This window comes from Dreissena polymorpha, chromosome 3 (genome assembly GCF_020536995.1).
Source record: "Dreissena polymorpha isolate Duluth1 chromosome 3, UMN_Dpol_1.0, whole genome shotgun sequence".
NCBI classification, from domain to species: Eukaryota; Metazoa; Mollusca; class Bivalvia; order Myida; family Dreissenidae; genus Dreissena; species Dreissena polymorpha.
In genome coordinates, this window is record NC_068357.1 from 95517040 (window position 1) to 95536938 (window position 19899).

The following is a 19899-nucleotide window of genomic DNA, read 5'->3' on the forward strand; positions in this document are numbered from 1 at the left end:
AAAAATGTACTTTATAAAGGTTACATTTACTGTTGTTTGACTACATTCTCATGTTCACAATGTGATAATGAACGGGCTTATGAGGACGAATGCTTTTAAATGCTAATAGTGCAACTGGCTTCATTTGCAGATGCTTACTTAATACATTACTCTGTCATAATTTGTTTTCAAAATGGAGTAAGACAATCAGCTGGTGGTACTGTTGAATAAAGTTGATAACTGGGACCTTTATTTGATAATTTGTATGCTTCCATGTGGTTGATTTTTTGTGTTCCTGGTATGTGATTGTATTTTATGGCTACCATGGCCTACCTTTCAGCCCTGGGACTCTACAGAGCTGATGGTTGCGGAGTTAACTGAATCCAGTGATGGCATTAAAGAGGACTCGGTCAAACTGGTAGGAACATCTAGTGAATTGACTTATTGACAGGTTAAAATTGTCTGTATGAAAAGAAAAACCTATTAAAATAGTTTTTGAAGATTTTTTTTGTCTCAGCAAGTTTAACTGAAAACCCACAAAAACCATGGGAACAATTATCGGTAGTTGAAAAGCATTTAACAGCTCTTTATATTGGTCAGTGTTAAGATATTGTAAAACATACATTTCTGTGACCACTATTCAACACATTTAATGCAAAACAAACTTTAAAAAACTGTATGGTAATTAAACTCTTAATTTGATTGATTAAAAAAATAAATTATTGTACACCATTCAGTATAATTCATTCACAGGTTGCTGGTGGTGATGGTACAAGTGTAATGCATCCTTCATGGACCACAGACAATGAGCTCCTCTACATTAGCGACGTTACTGATTGGTGGAACCTGTACCATGTGACTGGTTCAGGAGAACACATCAACCTCATACCCCGCAGTGTGGAGTGTGGTGGACCTCACTGGTTGTTCGGGGATACACCATACATGGTCGATCCACGAGGAAACGGGGACATTGTGACCGTGTATGGCTTTGTGAGTGAACGAGGTTTTATCATACTGCGCTTTTTTTTTTCTATCTTTGTTAATCAGCCTTTGGTCCCTAAATTTGTGAGAAATGAGTGGCAAAATTATGAAAGAAATTAGTAGGGAACTTATAAAAATTCTGAAAAAAAAGTTTTAAACTCTTTGAAGTTGTAAAAACTTGAGTAACAAGCTTTTCAAAATTCTTACTTGTGAACCTCTCAACAGAGCTCCAGATAAGGGCCGTACAGCCGTAAATACGCCTTTTTCATGAAGATTTAAGCACTTAGTTTTATAAACTGGACGTACAATTACGACATTAATATCCATTTTACGCATTTACGAAAAAAATCTGGCCGTACGGATACGTCTGCGTCAGCGCGGCGTGATTTATTTGTCTCTTATTTGCCTTACGGCGCTTTTCGTTAATTTAAATTACCAAAAAGTTGTAGACTGGGTTCATATATTATTGTCTATTCTGTCGCGTGATTTCCTGTAACTTGTAAATCCGTCATAAACGATATGTCTGCCCGCAATTGAATGCCGGCTTAACCGAAACCGGCTCAAAACAACACTGTTTGTTGTCATATAATGACTACCGGTACATACGGTGTCTTCTAACCATCCTGACATTAAATCTGTAAACCCAGAAAAAGACATTGTCGCCCCGATATTAAACGATTTGATTTCATCGGTGGCGTATAACGTTAGAAAACACGATGGGAAACGGATGAGACAGTGAAATAAGTGTTCATTTACTTAGCTTACTAGTTGGCTTGTGTTTTCTTGTCAAGAAAAATGAAGAAATAGTATTAGTCATGAGTTTTAATGTGTAGTTGTATTAGCATCATAATTCAGAATGGAAAACCTAATACAGTAACTGTTTAAGAAGCTACATATATTTATTTTAATTGCTGCAAATGTTTCTGTAAAGTCAGTTATACAGCCTACAATATCCAAGAACACGGGTAGTACAGTACTACCTGTATTTTTGGATATGGTAGTACAGGTACTAATTGATTTTAAGCGTTACTCCTTTTCTTTCTGTCAGTGGCAGTACCGTTACTAATTTCACAAATCCTTATCTGGAGCTCTGCTCTCAAAACTGTAAAGAACAGCCATTATCTGTATAATAAGGAAAAGGAAAAACAGCCCTGTCAAATAAGGATTTGTTTGTTATAATATAATATATTTGATACACAATAAAACCTTTTTCATTTAAAGAAAAAAATCCCTGTATAGAAATCTTATCAGTTTGTCACTTATGAATTCAATTAAATATCACCACAAGAGCCCTTCTTAATGGCAATAATTATAAAGGGCACAAAGCACTATTTGGCCTTTGAAAGGGCATTGCAGTCATTCAACAAAGGGCAGTTCATGGTGGGGTGATACTAAGGCCTTGATAAATCTAACCAAGACAGACAACAAAAATTCAACGACAAATTCTGATTCTAAACAAAAATACATTGAACAACTCTGTAATATACCTTTCACTGTTGTATTGTCAGATGTTATAATTACAACTCAAAATAAAAAAGGTTTTTTTTTTCAATTTTCAACTACATATAAACTTTTAAAACAGGAAATGGGAGTGTACAACTTGAAGAGTGGTCAATACCATGTGATAGACACTGGCTTCACCAGCCACAACTATGTGAATGTTGCTTACAATGGTATGGTGTACTGTGTGGCCGGCAGTCCGACCAGGTTCAGCTGTGTGGTAGAAATCAACAAGGACACTGGCAAGGTATAACAATGTATAACTTATGTATGTTGATAATTTTGTTGCCTAGTTATCATACAGTTTGTTTTTATTATGCCCCCCTTCGAAGAGTATATTGCTTTGCTCATGTCGGTCGGTCTGTCGGTCGGTCTGTCGGTCCGTCCACCAGGTGGTTGTCAGACGATAACTCAAGAACGCTTGGGCCTAGGATCATGAAACTTCATAGGTACATTGATCATGACTCGCAGATGACCCCTATTGATTTTGAGGTCACTAGGTCAAAGGTCAAGGTCACGGTGAACAGAAATAGTAAAATGGTTTCTGGATGATAACTCAAGAACGCATATGCCTAGGATCATGAAACTTCATGGGTAGATTGATCATGACTTGCAGATGACCCCTATTGATTTTAAGGTCACTAGGTCAAAGGTCAAGGTCACGGTGACCCGAAATAGTAAAATGGTTTTCGGATGATAACTCAAGAACGCATACACCTAGGATCATGAAACTTCATAGGTAGATTGATCATGACTTGCAGATTACCCCTATTGATTTTGAGGTCACAAGGTCAAAGGTCAAGGTCACGGTGACCCGAAATAGTAAAATGATTTTCGGATGATAACTCAAGAACGCTTTTGCCTAGGATCATGACAGTTCATAGGTACATTGATCGTGACCCCCAGATGACCCCTATTGATTTTCAGGTCACTAGGTCAAAGGTCAAGGTCACAGTGACAAAAATTGTATTCACACAATGGCTGCCACTACAACGGACAGCCCATATGGGGGGCATGCATGTTTTACAAACAGCCCTTGTTTTTACTGTTTTTCAGCTAATTGTAAACCAGCCCTTTTTCATGTTAAAAATAAATATGGATCCCCGTTTTTGGAAACCCTTCTCTTCATAGAAATACCTTTGTTTTAAGCTTGTCTGAGTACAAAATAATGTACTGAGGGTTGGCTTTTGGGATTGCCTTATGTCCATGGTACGTCATGCATAGTCTGTTGTGTGTTGTCCTTAAATTTTTCAGATTTTCCGGATTTTCAAGCCTTTTATGTTTGGAAAGAAATTTGGTGGTGTTGATACCTGTTTCTGGATGCTGTTAATTACATTTGTGCAAAAAAAGCCAGGACACATCATTTTAAGTTTTGTAAATGAAATCATATACAGATAACAACATTTGGCGCACATGTAATTGTATTAATGAACAAGAGCTGTCACCATAGGATGACTTATGCCCCCTATAAACCCTTGATAGAAGTTATGAGCTTTTTTCTAAACCTTAACGCAGATTTCGAACCCTAAACGCGGACCCCAAGTTCAAGGTCAAGGTCTCAGGGGTCAAAATTTGTGTGCGTATGATAAGGCCTTGTCCATATACACTTGCATACCAAATATAAAGGTTATATCTCAGGGGACATAGAAGTTATGAGCATTTTTCAAAACTTAAACTCAGATTTTGAAACCTAAACGCGGACCCTAAGTTCAAGGTCACAGGGGTAAAAATGTGTGTGAGTATGGAAAGGCCTTGTCCATATACACATGCATACCAAATATGAAGGTTATATCTCAAGGGACATAGAAGTTATGAGCATTTTTCAAAACTTAAACGCAGATTTTGAAACCTAAACGCGGACCCTAAGTTCAAGGTCAAGGTCACAGGGGTAAAAATGTGTGTGAGTATGGAAAGGCCTTGTCCATATACACATGCATACCAAATATGAAGGTTATATCTCAAGGGACATAGAAGTTATGAGCATTTTTTGAAACCTAAAAGCAGATTTCGAAACCTAAACGCGGACCCTCAGTTCAAGGTCAAGGTCACAGGGGTAAAAATGTGTGTGCGTATGGAAAGGCCATGTCCATATACACACGCATACCAAATATGAAGGTTATATCTCAAGGGACATAGAAGTTATTAGCATTTTTCAAAACCTCAACGCAAAGTGTGACGGACAGACGAACAGTCCGATCACTATATGCCCCCTTTTCTTCGAAAGGGGGCATAAAAATCACCACATACTGTCAGTTAAAGAACACTAAAACCAAATTCAGTTGTCTTCCTACATCATTAAAAAAATAAGATAATATTCAATGTCCCTCTGGACAATAATGTTTACGGTAATAAATTAAACCAGTTTTCACTTATTTCAATTCTTATAAAAACATAATTTTATAATTGATGTAAAATCAACAAAGACTTCTGATTTTTCCGACCCTTTGTTCAGGTGACAGTTCTACGTGAATCGAAAACCCTGGGGCTGGACAAAGGCTACTACAGCATTCCCACGGAGATCAAGTGGCAGACGACAGAGGGAGACGAGGCTTTTGGCTACTTCTACCGTCCAACAAACAAGGACTTCGCTGCTCCAGGTCAGTTATGATGGGATGAGTTGAAGGATGCGAATTAATGTTTTATTATTTGTATGAGCACTGTATTGATATTCGTTCATCATAACTTAAATAAGATTTGATGAAGGTTTATTCTATTGTGAGTACAATTATGTCATGTACACCTGTTAATGTTTTTATGTCCCCCACTATAGTAGTGGGGGACATATTTTTTTTTCCCTGTCTGTTGGTTGGTTGGTCTGTTGGTTGGTCTGTTGGTTGGTTTGCCCCAACTTAAACATTTTGCAATATCTTTTGCTATATTGAAGATAGCAACTTCATATTTGGCATGCATGTGTATCTTATGAAGCTGCACATTTTGAGTGGTGAAAGGTCAAGGTCGTCCTTCAAGGTCAGAGGTCAAATATATGTGGCCAAAATCGCTCATTTTATGAATACTTTTGCAATATTGAAGATAGCAACTTGATATTTGGCATGCATGTGTATCTGATGGAGCTGCACATTTTGAGTGGTGAAAGATCAAGGTCATCCTTCAAGGTCGGAGGTCAAATATATGTGGCCCAAATCGCTTATTTTATGAATACTTTTGCAATATTGAAGATAGCAACTTGATATTTGGCATGCATGTGTATCTCATGGAGCTGCACATTTTAAGTGGTGAAAGGTCAAGGTTAAGGTCATCCTTCAAGGTCGAGGTCAAATATATATGGCCCAAATCGCTTATTTTATGAATACTTTTGCAATATTGAAGATAGCAACTTGATATTTGGCATGCATGTGTATCTCATGGAGCTGCACATTTTGAGTTGTGCAAGGTCAAGGTCATCCTTCAAGGTCAAATATATGGGTCAAAATTGCTCATGTAATGTCACTTCTGCACTACTGAAGCTAGCAATTTTATATTTGAAATGCATGTGTATCTCATGGACCTGCACATTTTGAGTGGTGAAGGGTCAAGGTCAAGGTCATCCTTCAAGGTCAAACGTCATATAGGGGGACATTGTGTTTCACAAACACATCTTGTTTTTAATTATGTACATCTATACATTTTATTTCTCTGGGTTTTACGAGACATGCATGTCATCGCTTGAGGTACATGATTGGTTCTAAAGAGAATGGCCTGTTTTCAATAATACGAAGAAGTAGATCTATGATTTGTATTGAAAGTTGTTCTTTACAAATGTTTTTTCTCTTTGGTAGGTAAATAGTCTTGGAAGTATTTTCTTGAAACTTGACTATGTGTCTTATTTTGTGTATTCACATTTGTTTCTGCAATTGACTTAACAAATAATGCAGTATCTCTGTCTGAAGTGTTTTATTGAAGACTTAGGTTGAGCGTCTGATAAACTACCAACAATATTTCAAGAAGAAAAAATCTTAAATCAAGGATTGTGCTATACTTTATTATAGTAATGTAAATAGACTTAAGGTAAGCATATGGAAAAACAAAATCAACACACATGAACATTTCAACAAAAAGCTTATATTGGCATCATATTTAAAAAAAATCACACCCTTAAAATGTGACTGTATGCCCTAGCTGGGAAAGATCCATGGTGGCCAAACATCAACAAACAAACAATAATTCAAACAACACGTCAACAAAAAAGTCCATAAATCATATGAGCGGCGCTCTGTGAAAAGGGGGTTTAATGCATGTGCGTAAAGTGTCGTCCCAAATTAGTGTGTGCAGTCCGCACAGGCTAATCAGGGACAACACTTAAAGCCTAAACTGTATTTTTGCTAAGAAGAGACTTTCTTTAAACAGAAAATATCATAAAAGTGTACAGTGTTGTCCCTGCACAGGCTAATCTGGGACAGCACTTTACGCACATGCATTAAAACCCTTTTTCTTAGAGCACGGCTCATATGTACTAACATGTTGTTCACTTTACAGAGGGAACTCTACCGCCCCTGCTGGTGAAGAACCATGGTGGCCCCACTGGTCATGCCTCCAACGTGTTGAACCTGAAGATCCAGTACTTCACGAGTCGAGGGTTTGCAGTCCTGGATGTCAACTACAGGGGCAGCACAGGCTACGGCAAGACATATAGGAACAGGCTGCAGAAAAAGTATGTGTGCTTTTTCAAGACTTAATTACTCTACCGTTTGCCAGATAAGTCATTAGCAACAAAACAGGAAGAACGGTTAAAAAAATGTATTTTGCTACATCTTGGTCATCATGAAATACAATATAACATCCAAAATGAGAATAATTACTATGTAAAAAAGTCAATCTGGCTTAAGAAATTGTTCAACTGGGTGGATTTATGGATTTTAGTTTAAACCTATTTATTTTAGCTTGATTGCATAGAAAGCCTAAAGCTTATATGAAAAGATGTCGAGTCTGTTTCTTAGGACTAGAACTAGTACTTGGTGTAAATGGGGGAAATCTCAAGAATGCTCCCACATTGGGTATTGAACCACTGACCTCCTCTAGGCGGACACCGTATCCACTACACCACTGCGATCTGGATATTACATGTATAAACACCGAAAGGTGCAATTTTATTATTTAAATGGTGCAACACTTTTTGTCATTCTTAAAAGAAATATACCCACAGTACAACAAGAATGGTCTATTGGTAACAGACATTTTTGAAGAAACATAGAGGACCTTGTCACTTGTCATTTGTTGTGTTGTAGGTATACTGGTTACCCTAATAATTTTATTTAACACCTTTATCAGATATTCATTTTAAAAATCTTAACAAAATCATGGATTAAAAAGTGCATCAATCAGTGAATACATGTTGATAGTAAAACATTCTTGCTACTGTCTGTCTTGCTGTTTGTATTATCCTTTTTACCGCACTAGCCAGACTATGTTTAGGTTTAATGTTCTCATAAGAGAAAATAGTCAACTGTTTGTTCTATTTTTAACCAGGTTTTCCGAAAGAAAAAACTGGTTATTAGATTGGCGATTGTCGGTGGGCGGGCTGGCGGGCGGAACAAACTTGTCCGGGCCATAACTTTGTCGTTCATTGTGAGATTTAAAAATTATTTGGCACATTTGTTCACCATCATTAGACAGTGTGTCCTGCGAAAGAAATACGTCGATATCTCCAAGGTCAAGGTCACACTTCGAGTTCAAAGGTCAAAAATTGCCATAAATGAGCTTGTCCGGGCCTTTACTTTGTCATTCATTGTGAGATTTTAAAATCATTTTGCACATTTGTTCACCATCATTGGACGGTGTGTCCCGCAAAAGAATTACTTCGATATCTCCAAGGTCAAGGTCGCCACGACTCAAAATAAATTGAATTTGAAACAAGGGGGGTAACTATGAACAATCAGTAAAAATGCACATTTTGTGTTGTCTCCCTTTATCATACTTTTTTTTCAAATTGAAATCAATGTCGCCACGAGTAAAAATAGATTGAATTTCACACAAGTGGGGTAGCAATGCACATTTTGAATTGTCTCCCTTAATCAGACTTTTTTCAAATTGAAAATCTGGTTTTGTGACAATTTTGTCCCTTGTTATTATTATCTACTGCACCATCATTACCCTAACCAGACAAAAAATTACTGATACAAAATCTTTGAACATTGAGTATCATGATAATGCATAAATATTTGCTTTATAAATAACAAATAAAAAATTGTAAATGTTATTACATGTAGTTTGAATGACTTTTAGTTGGGGCGTACTGGATTTGGATGATTCTTGTACAGGGGCTACGTTCTTGGCTGACACAGGCAAAGTTGACGGAGAGAAGTTGTGTATTGATGGGGGATCAGCTGGCGGCTACACCACACTAGCAGCTCTAGCTTTCAGAGATGTGTTCAAATCAGGTTATATATATATATATGTTTTAATCACTATTGATCTTATCTTGCTACTCTTAAGAAATAATATGCTTTACCACTCCTGATTGATTTTTAAATACAGAAAAGACATCAACTTGTTTTGTTTGTATGCCCTATGTTAAAGATGGCTTATAGCGGTCCCACTGTCTGCCCATCACTCCTGGTGGAAGGATATCCACCAGAAAAATGTTGTTGCCTTGATAACTTATCCATGAAATGATTGATATTTTAATTAATTTCCACGTATATTTACCATCATAATACAACAGTTAGGGTCATCACAGGCTGATTAAGGAAGACACTTTCCATCTAAAGTGGATTTTCATTTAGGAGTTACCTACTTTCAACGAAAAATACCTTTGAAAAAAGCGGAAAGTGGTACAACACTAGGCACACGCGTTTAGCCCTGTTTTCGCAGAACAATGCATATACTATTGCAGGGGTCAGTCACTATGGAGTTGCGGACCTAGAGGCCCTGGCAGGGGACCTACACAAGTTTGAGAGCCGTTACCTTGACAACCTTATAGGCCCATTTGTCACAGACGCAGACAAACAAGTGTACAAGGACAGGTCCCCCATCCACTTTGTGGACCAACTGTCGTGTTCTCTTGCCTTATTTCAGGGAAGTGAGGATAAGGTAAGCCCTCTTAAGCTACATATTAATTATTGCAAGTATTTGATTAACAACTATTTATATATATAGAATCTTCAAATACAGCAAAAAGTGAGGATGAATGTTTATATGATAAATGTGTGTTATATTATTAAAGCTCAATATCACAGACACTCTAATCCATTTCCTGGAAAGAACCAGTATTTTGTATCTACGGACAAGATCTTGATTACAGGCCCAGAGTATAGATTGTACCCAGACTTTCTTAATCGCTTTCAATTGCAAGGTGGATACATTTTCAATTACACAACCTTTACCGTCTTATTAATTTATTGCTGTCTCCCCATGTAAGTATTCACTTAAACTGTTTATTTCTAAAACGAGTCCAATGTTACTTGCCGTATTTTAAAAAATATACTGGAACAATGTAGTCAATACCTATTCTGATTAGGGAAGGCATCGAATACCAATATCGATATTCGAATGTTCGCAAATTCTTTCAATCGAATATTCGAATATTCGCATAAAACGGCTGGATTGATTTTACCTTGTTATGTGTTAATTTCCATTGGTTTGTAAGTTATATCCGTTTGCTAAATACGAGGCTGTTCATTAACGTTGCTATCGAATAATTGTATCGCTGTCGACTAATACTATGACCGATCCTGTGAGCGGGCACAAATAGAATGAAAAACATCGTGTCATAGAATTTTATTTTTTAATGATTCCACAGATTTGTAGCAGACCGCGCATATGTAAAACTAAGTTTACACACATTACACGTTGCGGTCTTCTTATCCACAGACCATGTAAAGTATTCCATACTGCAGAAAGGGCTGGTGGCATTTTCAGATTTGAATTATGATTCCTTGATGATTGTTTATTTTATATCATCTGTTACTTTTGAGTAATTAACATATTTAAATGTCTGTTCAAACTGTGATCACAAAAACTAAATTATTATTCGCCAGTAAATTGAAGCCCTAAATTGGTACCTAATTGACAAACAACAGTTCGGGCCCTTTCTTATAGTAAGTATATTGTATTGCGCGATTTGAGTAATTCACACATTTTAATGGCTGTACATACTGTGATCACAAAACTTAATTATTATTCGCCAGTCAATTGAAACCGTTAATTAGCACCCCATTGGCAAACAACAGTCGGGGCCTTTCTTAGAGCGTGTATATTGCATTGCGCAATCAACCCTGATACGGGCCGCGTTATCAGTTTGACACGAAGAACGTCACGTCAAACATGCTACTCCCGGGTGATTTCGGTTGCTTTTCAGTAAGCGGTTCGCAGGTCATTAAATATTGGTGAAATTACATTTGAAAAAAAATGCGAATATGCGAATATTATTTTTATTATTCGAATGCTGACCATTGAATATTCGAATATTCGAATAATTTTGCCATCCCTAATTCTGATATTAAAATCTTAGCCAAACATGACATTTTGTAACTTCTAAGATTGCTGGTAACATGTCATATAATTGCAGGTTTCTGTGGTGTAACAGATAAGGTGTTAGCCGTAAGCCAGATGGTCACTGATTTAATCTTTAGATCTTTTCAAAGACCCACACATACTGTTTCTCCCTTGGAATTTTAGTTAAGAGTGTTTCAATTCAATGGAGATTATATTATATATAATTGTTAAAAGTAACATAGTTAAAATGATTTTGCTAACCGCGGTATATAAAAACAGTTTCCCTTTCCCAGTCAAAAGCAAAGTGAAAATGGTGAAAGTATCTGGAAGGCTGTTCAGGTTTTATGTTTTTTTCTTCTCATCAGTAAGGGTTGGAAATTAAGCCTTTAAAACTTTATCGGGTAAGGAACATCTTAATTTTATTTGATTTCTAAGGGAGTACAAAAGTGTCACAGTGCGTATCTGAGTGGTAAAGGGTTAATTAATGTATGTTTTTATTGCAAATATCAATATGTATGTTGTGTTCTAGATAGTGCCACCCAATCAGGCTGAGATGATGTATAAGGCAGTGAAAGCCAAGGGGCTTCCCACCATGTATGTCCTCTTCCCAGGTAGGAATAACATTACTGGGACAATGGTCCAAAAGCTTTGGTCTATGCTGTTTTAGTGTGTTTTCCCCTTCCACAGCAACGTCTGTCCGCAGATGCAAGCTTTTAAGATGAAGTAATAGAACTTCTTTATTTTGTAACCTGAAACATTCTGATTTTTAGCAAGGCTGTTTTTGAAGAAAACCCGAGTTATTGTCATAGCCTGCTCGTCGTCTGCCGTCTGCCGTCCGCGGGCGTCATGCTAAAACCTTAACATTGCCTCTAAAATCTAAAGTGCTTCCATGTACAACTTTGAAACTTCATATGTAGATGCAGATCCTTGATGAGTTCTACACGCCACACCCATTTTGGGTCACTAGGTCAAAGGTCAAGGTCACTGTGACCGCTAAAAAAAATAATTCTGACAAGCTTTCGCAGCCGAGCAAGCACCCGTTATGCGGTGCTCTTGTTTAGCATTGTTTTTGTCTAATATTAAGTTATGCTTGTGCAATTTTGATTATGCCTATTTTTGATCAAATTGCTTATATCAGATCACTTTTTACCTCTTCATTAATTATTACATGACTATAGCTATCTTACTATTTAATAAGATGAGTGAGGTCAGCTGGAGTTTTAAAGGCACAGTTTCATTTTTGAGGTTTGTTAAAAAAAAGAAAATAAAGACATTTGTGCAATGTGGAATAGTGGTTAGTGTGTTTGCAAAAACAAAAAAAGTTAATATATGTGGCATTTTGTGAAAAAACCTTACATAATATGCCATGGACAAAATTTCTGAATAAGAGAGTGACAGTGTCAGTGTTTAACATTGCACAAGCTGTGTGCTTTCCAAATCTTAGAATATTAACAATGATAGTACAATAAAACTTAAGTGAACTAATTATTTCTCTATTTCTTAAAAGGTCGCCGTGGTGTAATGGATATGGTGTCCGCCTAGCGACAGGGAGGTCATGGGTTCGATCCTCACTGTGAGAGTGTTCTTTAGATCTCCCCCAAAGACACCAAGTACTGGTTCTAGTCCCAGGAAACAGACTCGAGAGCATTTCAATAAGCCTGAGGCTTTCGATGCAATTGAGCTAAAATAAATTGGTTTAAAACAACTAATTATTTCTCATTTGTAAAACTAGTGATAAAACTTATACTTTGAGAATGATGTAAGTTTTAAAAATTTAAATGAACTTTCATCATGGAAGACAAGCTCGATTGGTCATTGTCGGCTCAAGTACTACTTAAATGTACCCCAGGTACTCATAAGTATGCTTAAATGTACCTGGGTATTGAAAATATACTTAAACGTACCCGGGAATTCTGATGCTTAATTGGTCGTTGTTGGCTATTTTTTTTTCAAATTAATAATGTTTATATTTACGTCAATATTTTGTAAAATTTCCTGTATATTATTGAAACTTTTACTCAAAAATAATGTTTAGGCAGGTTTTGTTCAAAAAGAATTTTGTTTTGTGGAATGTTTTGTAGCACATTAAATTTTCACAAAATCCAATTTTAGGCAGGAATAAAACTTGGGTACAGTATAAATTGGCCAGGTACGTTTAAGTATATTTTCCATACCCGGGATACATTTAAGTATACTTAAGAGTACCCGGGATAGATTTAAGTATACTTAAGAGCAACCGAAAAACATTTTAGTATACCTAAGAGTACCGGGGTACATTTATGTAGTACCCTTTGCCAACAATTACCAATCAAGCAGAAGACAGCAACTCTAATTTATTCTAATTACTGTTCATTTTTCCAGGTGAGCAGCATGGTTTCCGTAAGGCAGAAAACATTCAGACTGCTCTCGACGGAGAGTTCTATTTCTTCTCCAAGGTGTTTGGATTTGAGCCGGCAGATAAGCACATCAATGTAAGGGATTCGCTTGCTGGCCATGTTAATTCAAGGAAAGTTAATGGATCCATTCTTTTTAATACATTTTACAGGTACAAGACAACTGCGGTAAAAAATAAATTATTTGGAAAAGATAAACATGCAAATTAAAGAATTCAATATAATGATGCACTTGAAATACAAGAAGAAGTTCTATATTTGTCTGCAGAAAATGTGACCACAAACACAACATTCACATTAAGATAGCATAAAGAGTAAAAGCTGCTTCAATAGAAAGTAAAACGAGAGCGCCGATGACGTTAAAAGCATAGGTGCAAGATACAGGGAAGAATGGCGTCACGTGGTATAATGTAGTTCGATATCGCCATCCGCGAATTTCTCAAATCAATAATTTCAAACAATTACCGAATATTTAAATAGATAATCTTTCCATTTACATCAGTGTTTGAAACGCTTATGAAAAATAATTACCCAAGCCTTTCAAAATTTAAGCACGGACAGATCTGTATCGAACTATTCTTTTCACAAATGAAAATAGACGCTACCCTATTCATCTGCGTCAAGAATTTGTCGTAAAACTTGTGGTAAGCGTTAGATGCAGACGTGCTCAACAGATTGAGTTCTGAATACAGATTTCTGAATGCAGATTTTTATAGAAACTCCTCACAGCAGTTACTTCCCTTGCTTCGCCCCGTCAGTAACTTCTAGTATAAGGGGGGCCACTGCGTAGGAGATTGAGATTTATAGTGCAGATAGAATTGTTTTACGAACGAAATTTGTTTTAGGTTATAAGAAGATTTTTTGACATAAAACGGTCTTAGAAAAATTCACTAAAAACGGTGTCAGCAATATTCTTGGAAGAAAACGTTAGAAAAACGTTTCCAAAAAAAAAATTGCAAGAATGACCATATACTAAATTAAATAGATATTTCGTCTGATTTTTGATCAGGTAAGGCTTCATAATGGGCAACTGATCGATGTGGATTTTCGAAATGTTGTATATACCATAAGCATAGGTGCGTAAACGCACCTATGCTAAAAACCCTGAATTATGGATTCCAAGACTGATTTGTTTAGTTCTGTAAAATCTATTGATATAAATTGTATCTGTAGTCAAGTTTAATCAGCTGGTTAAATTATGTGCACTTACAGTGCAATGTTGCCTGGAAAGGCTTCATTATGTTAATACTATTTGAGCTGTGCTCTGTGATGAGGGGATTTAATGCATGTGCTTAAAGTGTCGTCTCAGATTAGCCTGTGTTGTCCGCACAGGCTTATCTGGGATTACTTTAAGCTTTTATGGTATTTTTCGTAAAAGTAGGTCTCTTCTTATCAAAAATCAAGTTGAGGCGGAAAGTGTAAATTCATGATTAGCCTGTGAGGACTACACAGGCTTATCTGGGACGACACTTTACACACATGCATTAAGCCCCTTTTTTACAGAGCACGGCTCATTTGTATTCTTTCAGCTTCCCATTGATAACCTGAAATGAAGAATGCTGAAGGCCAACTCATTGGGCTGGTCATTTGCTGTATACCAACTTACGTACCGTTATTATATAATGATGATGGTCAACAGGAGAAGACTTGCAGAAACAATTAAAAATGTTCTTATATCAAAACCCATGATAAGAAAGAACGGAGATTTTTAAAAGGTGCAAGCAGCACACTTTTTTGTTGTTTGTGTACTTTTTAATTTACTTTTGTGATTATATCTAGTTAATTGTTATATAAAACGCAGAAAAGTCAAGTGTGTAAGTCATGCGTTTTCAAGTGGATAGTCTCAATAGGACCATATATAAATGTTGAGCAAGCATAATAATATACCAATAATATACCATAATCAGCATTTTATTTGAAAGCAAAATTGATCTCCCTATAAATTATGTAATTAATGGTGTATATATAATTATGCCCACCTTTGAAGAAGAGGGGGTATATTGTTTTGCTCATGTCGGTCCGTCCGTCCGTCCGTCAGTCCGTCCGTCCACCAGATGGTTTCCGGATGATAAGAACACTTAGGCCTAGGATCATGAAACTTCATACATAGATTGATCATGACTGGCAGATGACTCCTATTGATTTTCAGGTCACTAGGTCAAAGGTCAAGGTCACAGTGACTCGAAATAGTAAAATGGTTTCCGGATGATAACTCAAGAATGCTTAGGCCTATGATCATGAAACTTTGTAGGTACATTGATCATGACTAGCAGATGACCCCTATTGATTTTTAGGTCACTAGGTCAAAGGTCACAGTGACGCTAAACTGTTAAACAGTAAAATGGTTTCCAGATGATTACTCAAGAATGCTTACGCCTAGAATCATAAAACTTCATAGGTACATTGATCATGACTGGCAGATGACCCCTATTGATTTTCAGGTCACTAGGTCAAAGGTCAAGGTCACAATGACTCTAAACAGTAAAATGGTTTCAGGATGATAACTCAAGAATGCTTACGCCTAGGATCATGAAACTTTATAGGAACATTGATCATAACTGGCAGATGACCCCTAATGATTGTCATGTCACTAGGTCAAAGGCCAAGGTCACAGTGACTCGAAAAAGTAAAATGGTTTCCAGATGATAACTCAAGAATGCTTACGCCTAGGATCATGGAACTTCATAGATTCATGTACATTGATCATCACTGGCAGATGACCCCTATTAATTTTCAGGTCACTAGGTCAAAGGTCAAGGTCACCTTTGGCCTAGTGAACTGAAAATCAATAGGGGTCATCTGCGGGTCATGATCAATGTACATATGAAGTTTCATGATCCTAGGCGTAAGCGTTCTTGAGTTATCATCCGGAAACCATCTGGTGGAGGGACTGACATACGGACCGACATGAGCAAAACAATATACCCCCTCTTCTTCGAAGGGGGGCATAATAATAGCTTTTAGACAACGATCTGTTCGTTATGCTGAAAAATGTTCGTTTCAGCAAATCTGAAATTTGTTTGAACCAGTTCAACAGCAGTCAAATATGTATCTGAATTTATAGACCAGTTGAATGTTATTGTTTACATTCGGGATTTTCTGCGCATGCGCACTCACTGGTTGGCAAAAAACACTGGTTACAGTAACATATAACATGTATATAGGGCTCTTGTTTAGTCAATTAATTGGTAATAAGACCGAAATAATTGATAATTTAAAAACAAAACAGAAGGAAATTGAATTTTAAGTTGGTCGTTTGAAAGAACATGAACACCTCATGCAGCACGAAGTCACTGATCTCAAATGCCGAAGCATGCGGGACAATTTACTGTTCTACAAAATCCCAAGGGAAAAAGATGAGCAGTGAGAGAAGAAAATCTTGGACTTTATTGAGTCAAAACTTTTAATCGAAAATGCATCCAGGGACATTAAATTACACCGTGTTCATAGAATAGGGTGATACAATAGCACGAATTAAGACCTATTGTCGCAAAATTTGCATACTATCCGGATAGAGAAAGAGTTAGGAAGGCGTCCAAGGAACTCAAAGGGACCCCGTATGGAATATCAGAACAATACCCCAGGGGGGTAATGGAAACGAGACAAAAGCTTATTCCTGTCATGAAAAAGGCTAGGGAGGAGAATAAAGAGGCTTTCCTAAGAGTGGACAAACTTTTCATCGATGACCGTGAGTTCAAGCCGAATGCCTAGGAGGAACAAAAGAGTGTTGTAAAATGTGTAACCTCGAATGTTGAAGGGCTCACCGCGGACAAGTTTTCATCGCCGGAAATCGTGAATTTGCTTTCACAATATGACATTATTTGTTTAACAGAAACATGGACCAATTCAAAATCTAATATTTAACTTTCTGGATTTAGTGATCCAATACATTCATTCATATGCTTGCTTGTTTTATGTCTCATGTATACTATGATATTTGCTTTTTCTTTCATGTAAGGAAAATAATTATTAAACATATAAGTAAATTAGTATTATTATTAATATTAAGTAAAATTTACTTTCATCAAAATTTTATATGTTTTTCATTCACACTGTGATATACATGTATGTTTGTTTTATTAAATATGTAAGTTGCTATAATTGGCTTTCTGCTGCTTGCTTGTCTTTATGATCATGCTTTTTGTGCTTGCTTGTTTAATGTCTCTTGCATACTGTGATATATTCTTTTTCTTTCATGTTAGAAAATAATTATTAAACATAGAAGTATATCAATATTATTATTAATATTAAGTAAAATTTACTTTCATCATAATTTATATGTTTTGCATGCACACTGTGATATATGTCTGTTTTATTAAATATGTAAGTTGCTTAAATTGGCTCTCTGCTGCTTGCTTGTTTTATGAGTTATGCTTTTTGTGCTTGCTTGTTTTTATGCTTCATGCACACTGAGTTTCTATATAAATAACTTTGTTCATGTAAGGAAACTGAGTATTTAATGTAAGTTAGACCACTATCAAGTAAAATACACTTTCAACATATTTTTTTCATGTGTTTAATATATGGTAGAATAATATTTTAATTTTATTACTAAAATTAGTAATTATGTTTTTCAATCCATATATATCACTTTCTTTTGTTAAAACACTCATGGCTTAATTGTGAAACTACATAATAATCTCTTCATCACTTTTATTTAGCATGTCAGTTTTTTTTAATTATGAGTGCCAGCTCCTTGTTTTTTGTTTTACTAGAATATGTAGTATCTTATATGTGAATATAGATCTTTTATTTATTTATATATAGCTATTAATTATTAGCATGTGGATTTTTACTAACACCAAATATGATTTGTATTTATATATGCCTTGTACAGAACCATAATGCCTTTGATTGTGTCGGTAAATAGCTATACATAGCTAATGTTGAAATGTTACTACTATAAACCGACTTTAAATAAAAGTTTGTATCTTGTATCTTGTATCTAGACGTTATCAAAATAGGCGTGCGAAGCGTGCAAAGTGGTGGCAGTATTGTGTATATTAGAGAAAATATAAGAAAGGGAGTATCGATTGCAAAAAATTCAATAGATTGTCTACTATGGATTAAACTTGGTAAACACTTTTTAAATACTATATAGCACCCGAAAATTCATCTGTTTACTCTCGATTTGATGGGGATATTTTTAAGATTATTGAATCTGATATTAACCATTTCAGCGAGCTAGGACGGTGTATGTTACTGGAGATACAAATTCAAGAATTAGGCGAAAGTTAGATTATATTGCGTATGATCGTATTTTGATTAATCTTGATTTTATAGACATTGACCATCCTATGCGTAGGGCAACTTGTGATTTTAATTCAAACCGCTTCGGGGACTCATTGTTAGATTTATTTGTTAACGGTAGATTACATAATGATAAGAATATTGGAAGAATAACGTGTTTTACACATAATGGGCAAAGTTTAGTTGACTATCAATTAAAACGGTCGGCTAATTTTGAAAATATTGTGCACTTTGAAATAAGAGATTTTAATGAATTTTCTAATCATGCCCCCGTTGAATATAATATTAAAACTGGAAGAAATTGCAAAAAATATACGCGAGGACCCAAAACATGTGTTACGGTAAATGGAATCCTATTCACAGGGACGCTTTTATCTCTGAATTATCGAGTGATATTGTTAATCTTGAGTCAAGTCTAATACGCGGGATAGAAAATAACAATGAAACAGAGGACCTAGTGTCCATTTTTACTCAGCATCTTACGTCTAAAGGTAATCCGTATTTTGCTCACACTATTAAATCCGATTCAAATAAATTCGATTCACACGACAAAACTGGTATAATGCGGAGTGTGAACGAAAACGCAAAGAATTTAAGGATGCTTTATACAAATATAACAAAATTAACAATGTAAGTCAGATTTTAATCGAATTTTAGGGCGCAAGATGGACAGCATGAAATCAAAATCACCTACAGAAGTTTGGAAAATGTTCAAAAAAAGATCCGCAAACCCAAACGGAGAAACAGTTGTTTTAACAGAGTTAGTTGAACACTTTAAAAACCTTGCGAACAATGAAGGTAATTTAAATAATGAGAACAGCGTAAATTTTGTTCGCAATTTTGACAGCAAACATAACTCTGATAGTTCTTATCCGGAAGTCGATAAACCAATCTCACTGGAAGAAATTGTCATGGCCACGAAACGATTAGGTAATAATAAGGCGTGTTCTCCGGATAATATAATCTACGAATATTTATAAGAAAGTGTCCATGTAATAGGTAACGCATTGGAATTGTTATTTAATCATGTTTTCAAGTCCGGGAAAATTCCCACACAGCTGGTCAACGGGTCTGATTATTCCCCTATATAAAAAGGCGATCCGTCTATACCCAATACTTATCGAGGTATAACCTGTGAGTTGTTTTGCGAAGTTATTCACTAATATTCTTAACGAACGCTTACAGCTAATGACATTTTAAAAGACGCACAATTCGGTTTCAAGCCGGGCTACAGTACTGTAGACGCAATATTTGTGCTTCAATCATTGATTGAAAGTCATATAAATAATAAACAAGAACTATTTTGCTGTTTCGTCGATTATTTAAAGGCATATGCATTAACGGATCGTATGCATCTCTGGTTCAA

The 19899-nt window shown here is 36.0% G+C and overlaps 1 protein-coding gene across 2 annotated transcripts in view; it reads left to right on the forward strand.

Moving 5' to 3' along the window:
* LOC127875392 (uncharacterized peptidase YuxL-like) overlaps positions 1-19899 on the forward strand; it is a 59448-nt gene that overhangs the window by 9720 nt on the left and 29829 nt on the right. The window contains exons 5-14 of one of the 2 annotated variants that reach the window (XM_052420447.1): positions 320-397; positions 733-969; positions 2543-2707; positions 4913-5057; positions 6934-7108; positions 8680-8834; positions 9290-9486; positions 11420-11501; positions 13252-13361; positions 14813-17269. The exons of the other annotated variant lie outside the window; for it this stretch is intronic. Coding sequence (XP_052276407.1) covers positions 320-397; positions 733-969; positions 2543-2707; positions 4913-5057; positions 6934-7108; positions 8680-8834; positions 9290-9486; positions 11420-11501; positions 13252-13361; positions 14813-14836 — 1368 coding nt within the window. The 3' untranslated portion in view covers positions 14837-17269. Of the gene's footprint in view, positions 1-319; positions 398-732; positions 970-2542; positions 2708-4912; positions 5058-6933; positions 7109-8679; positions 8835-9289; positions 9487-11419; positions 11502-13251; positions 13362-14812; positions 17270-19899 lie in introns of those variants that run through there. 2 annotated transcript variants of the gene reach the window in all.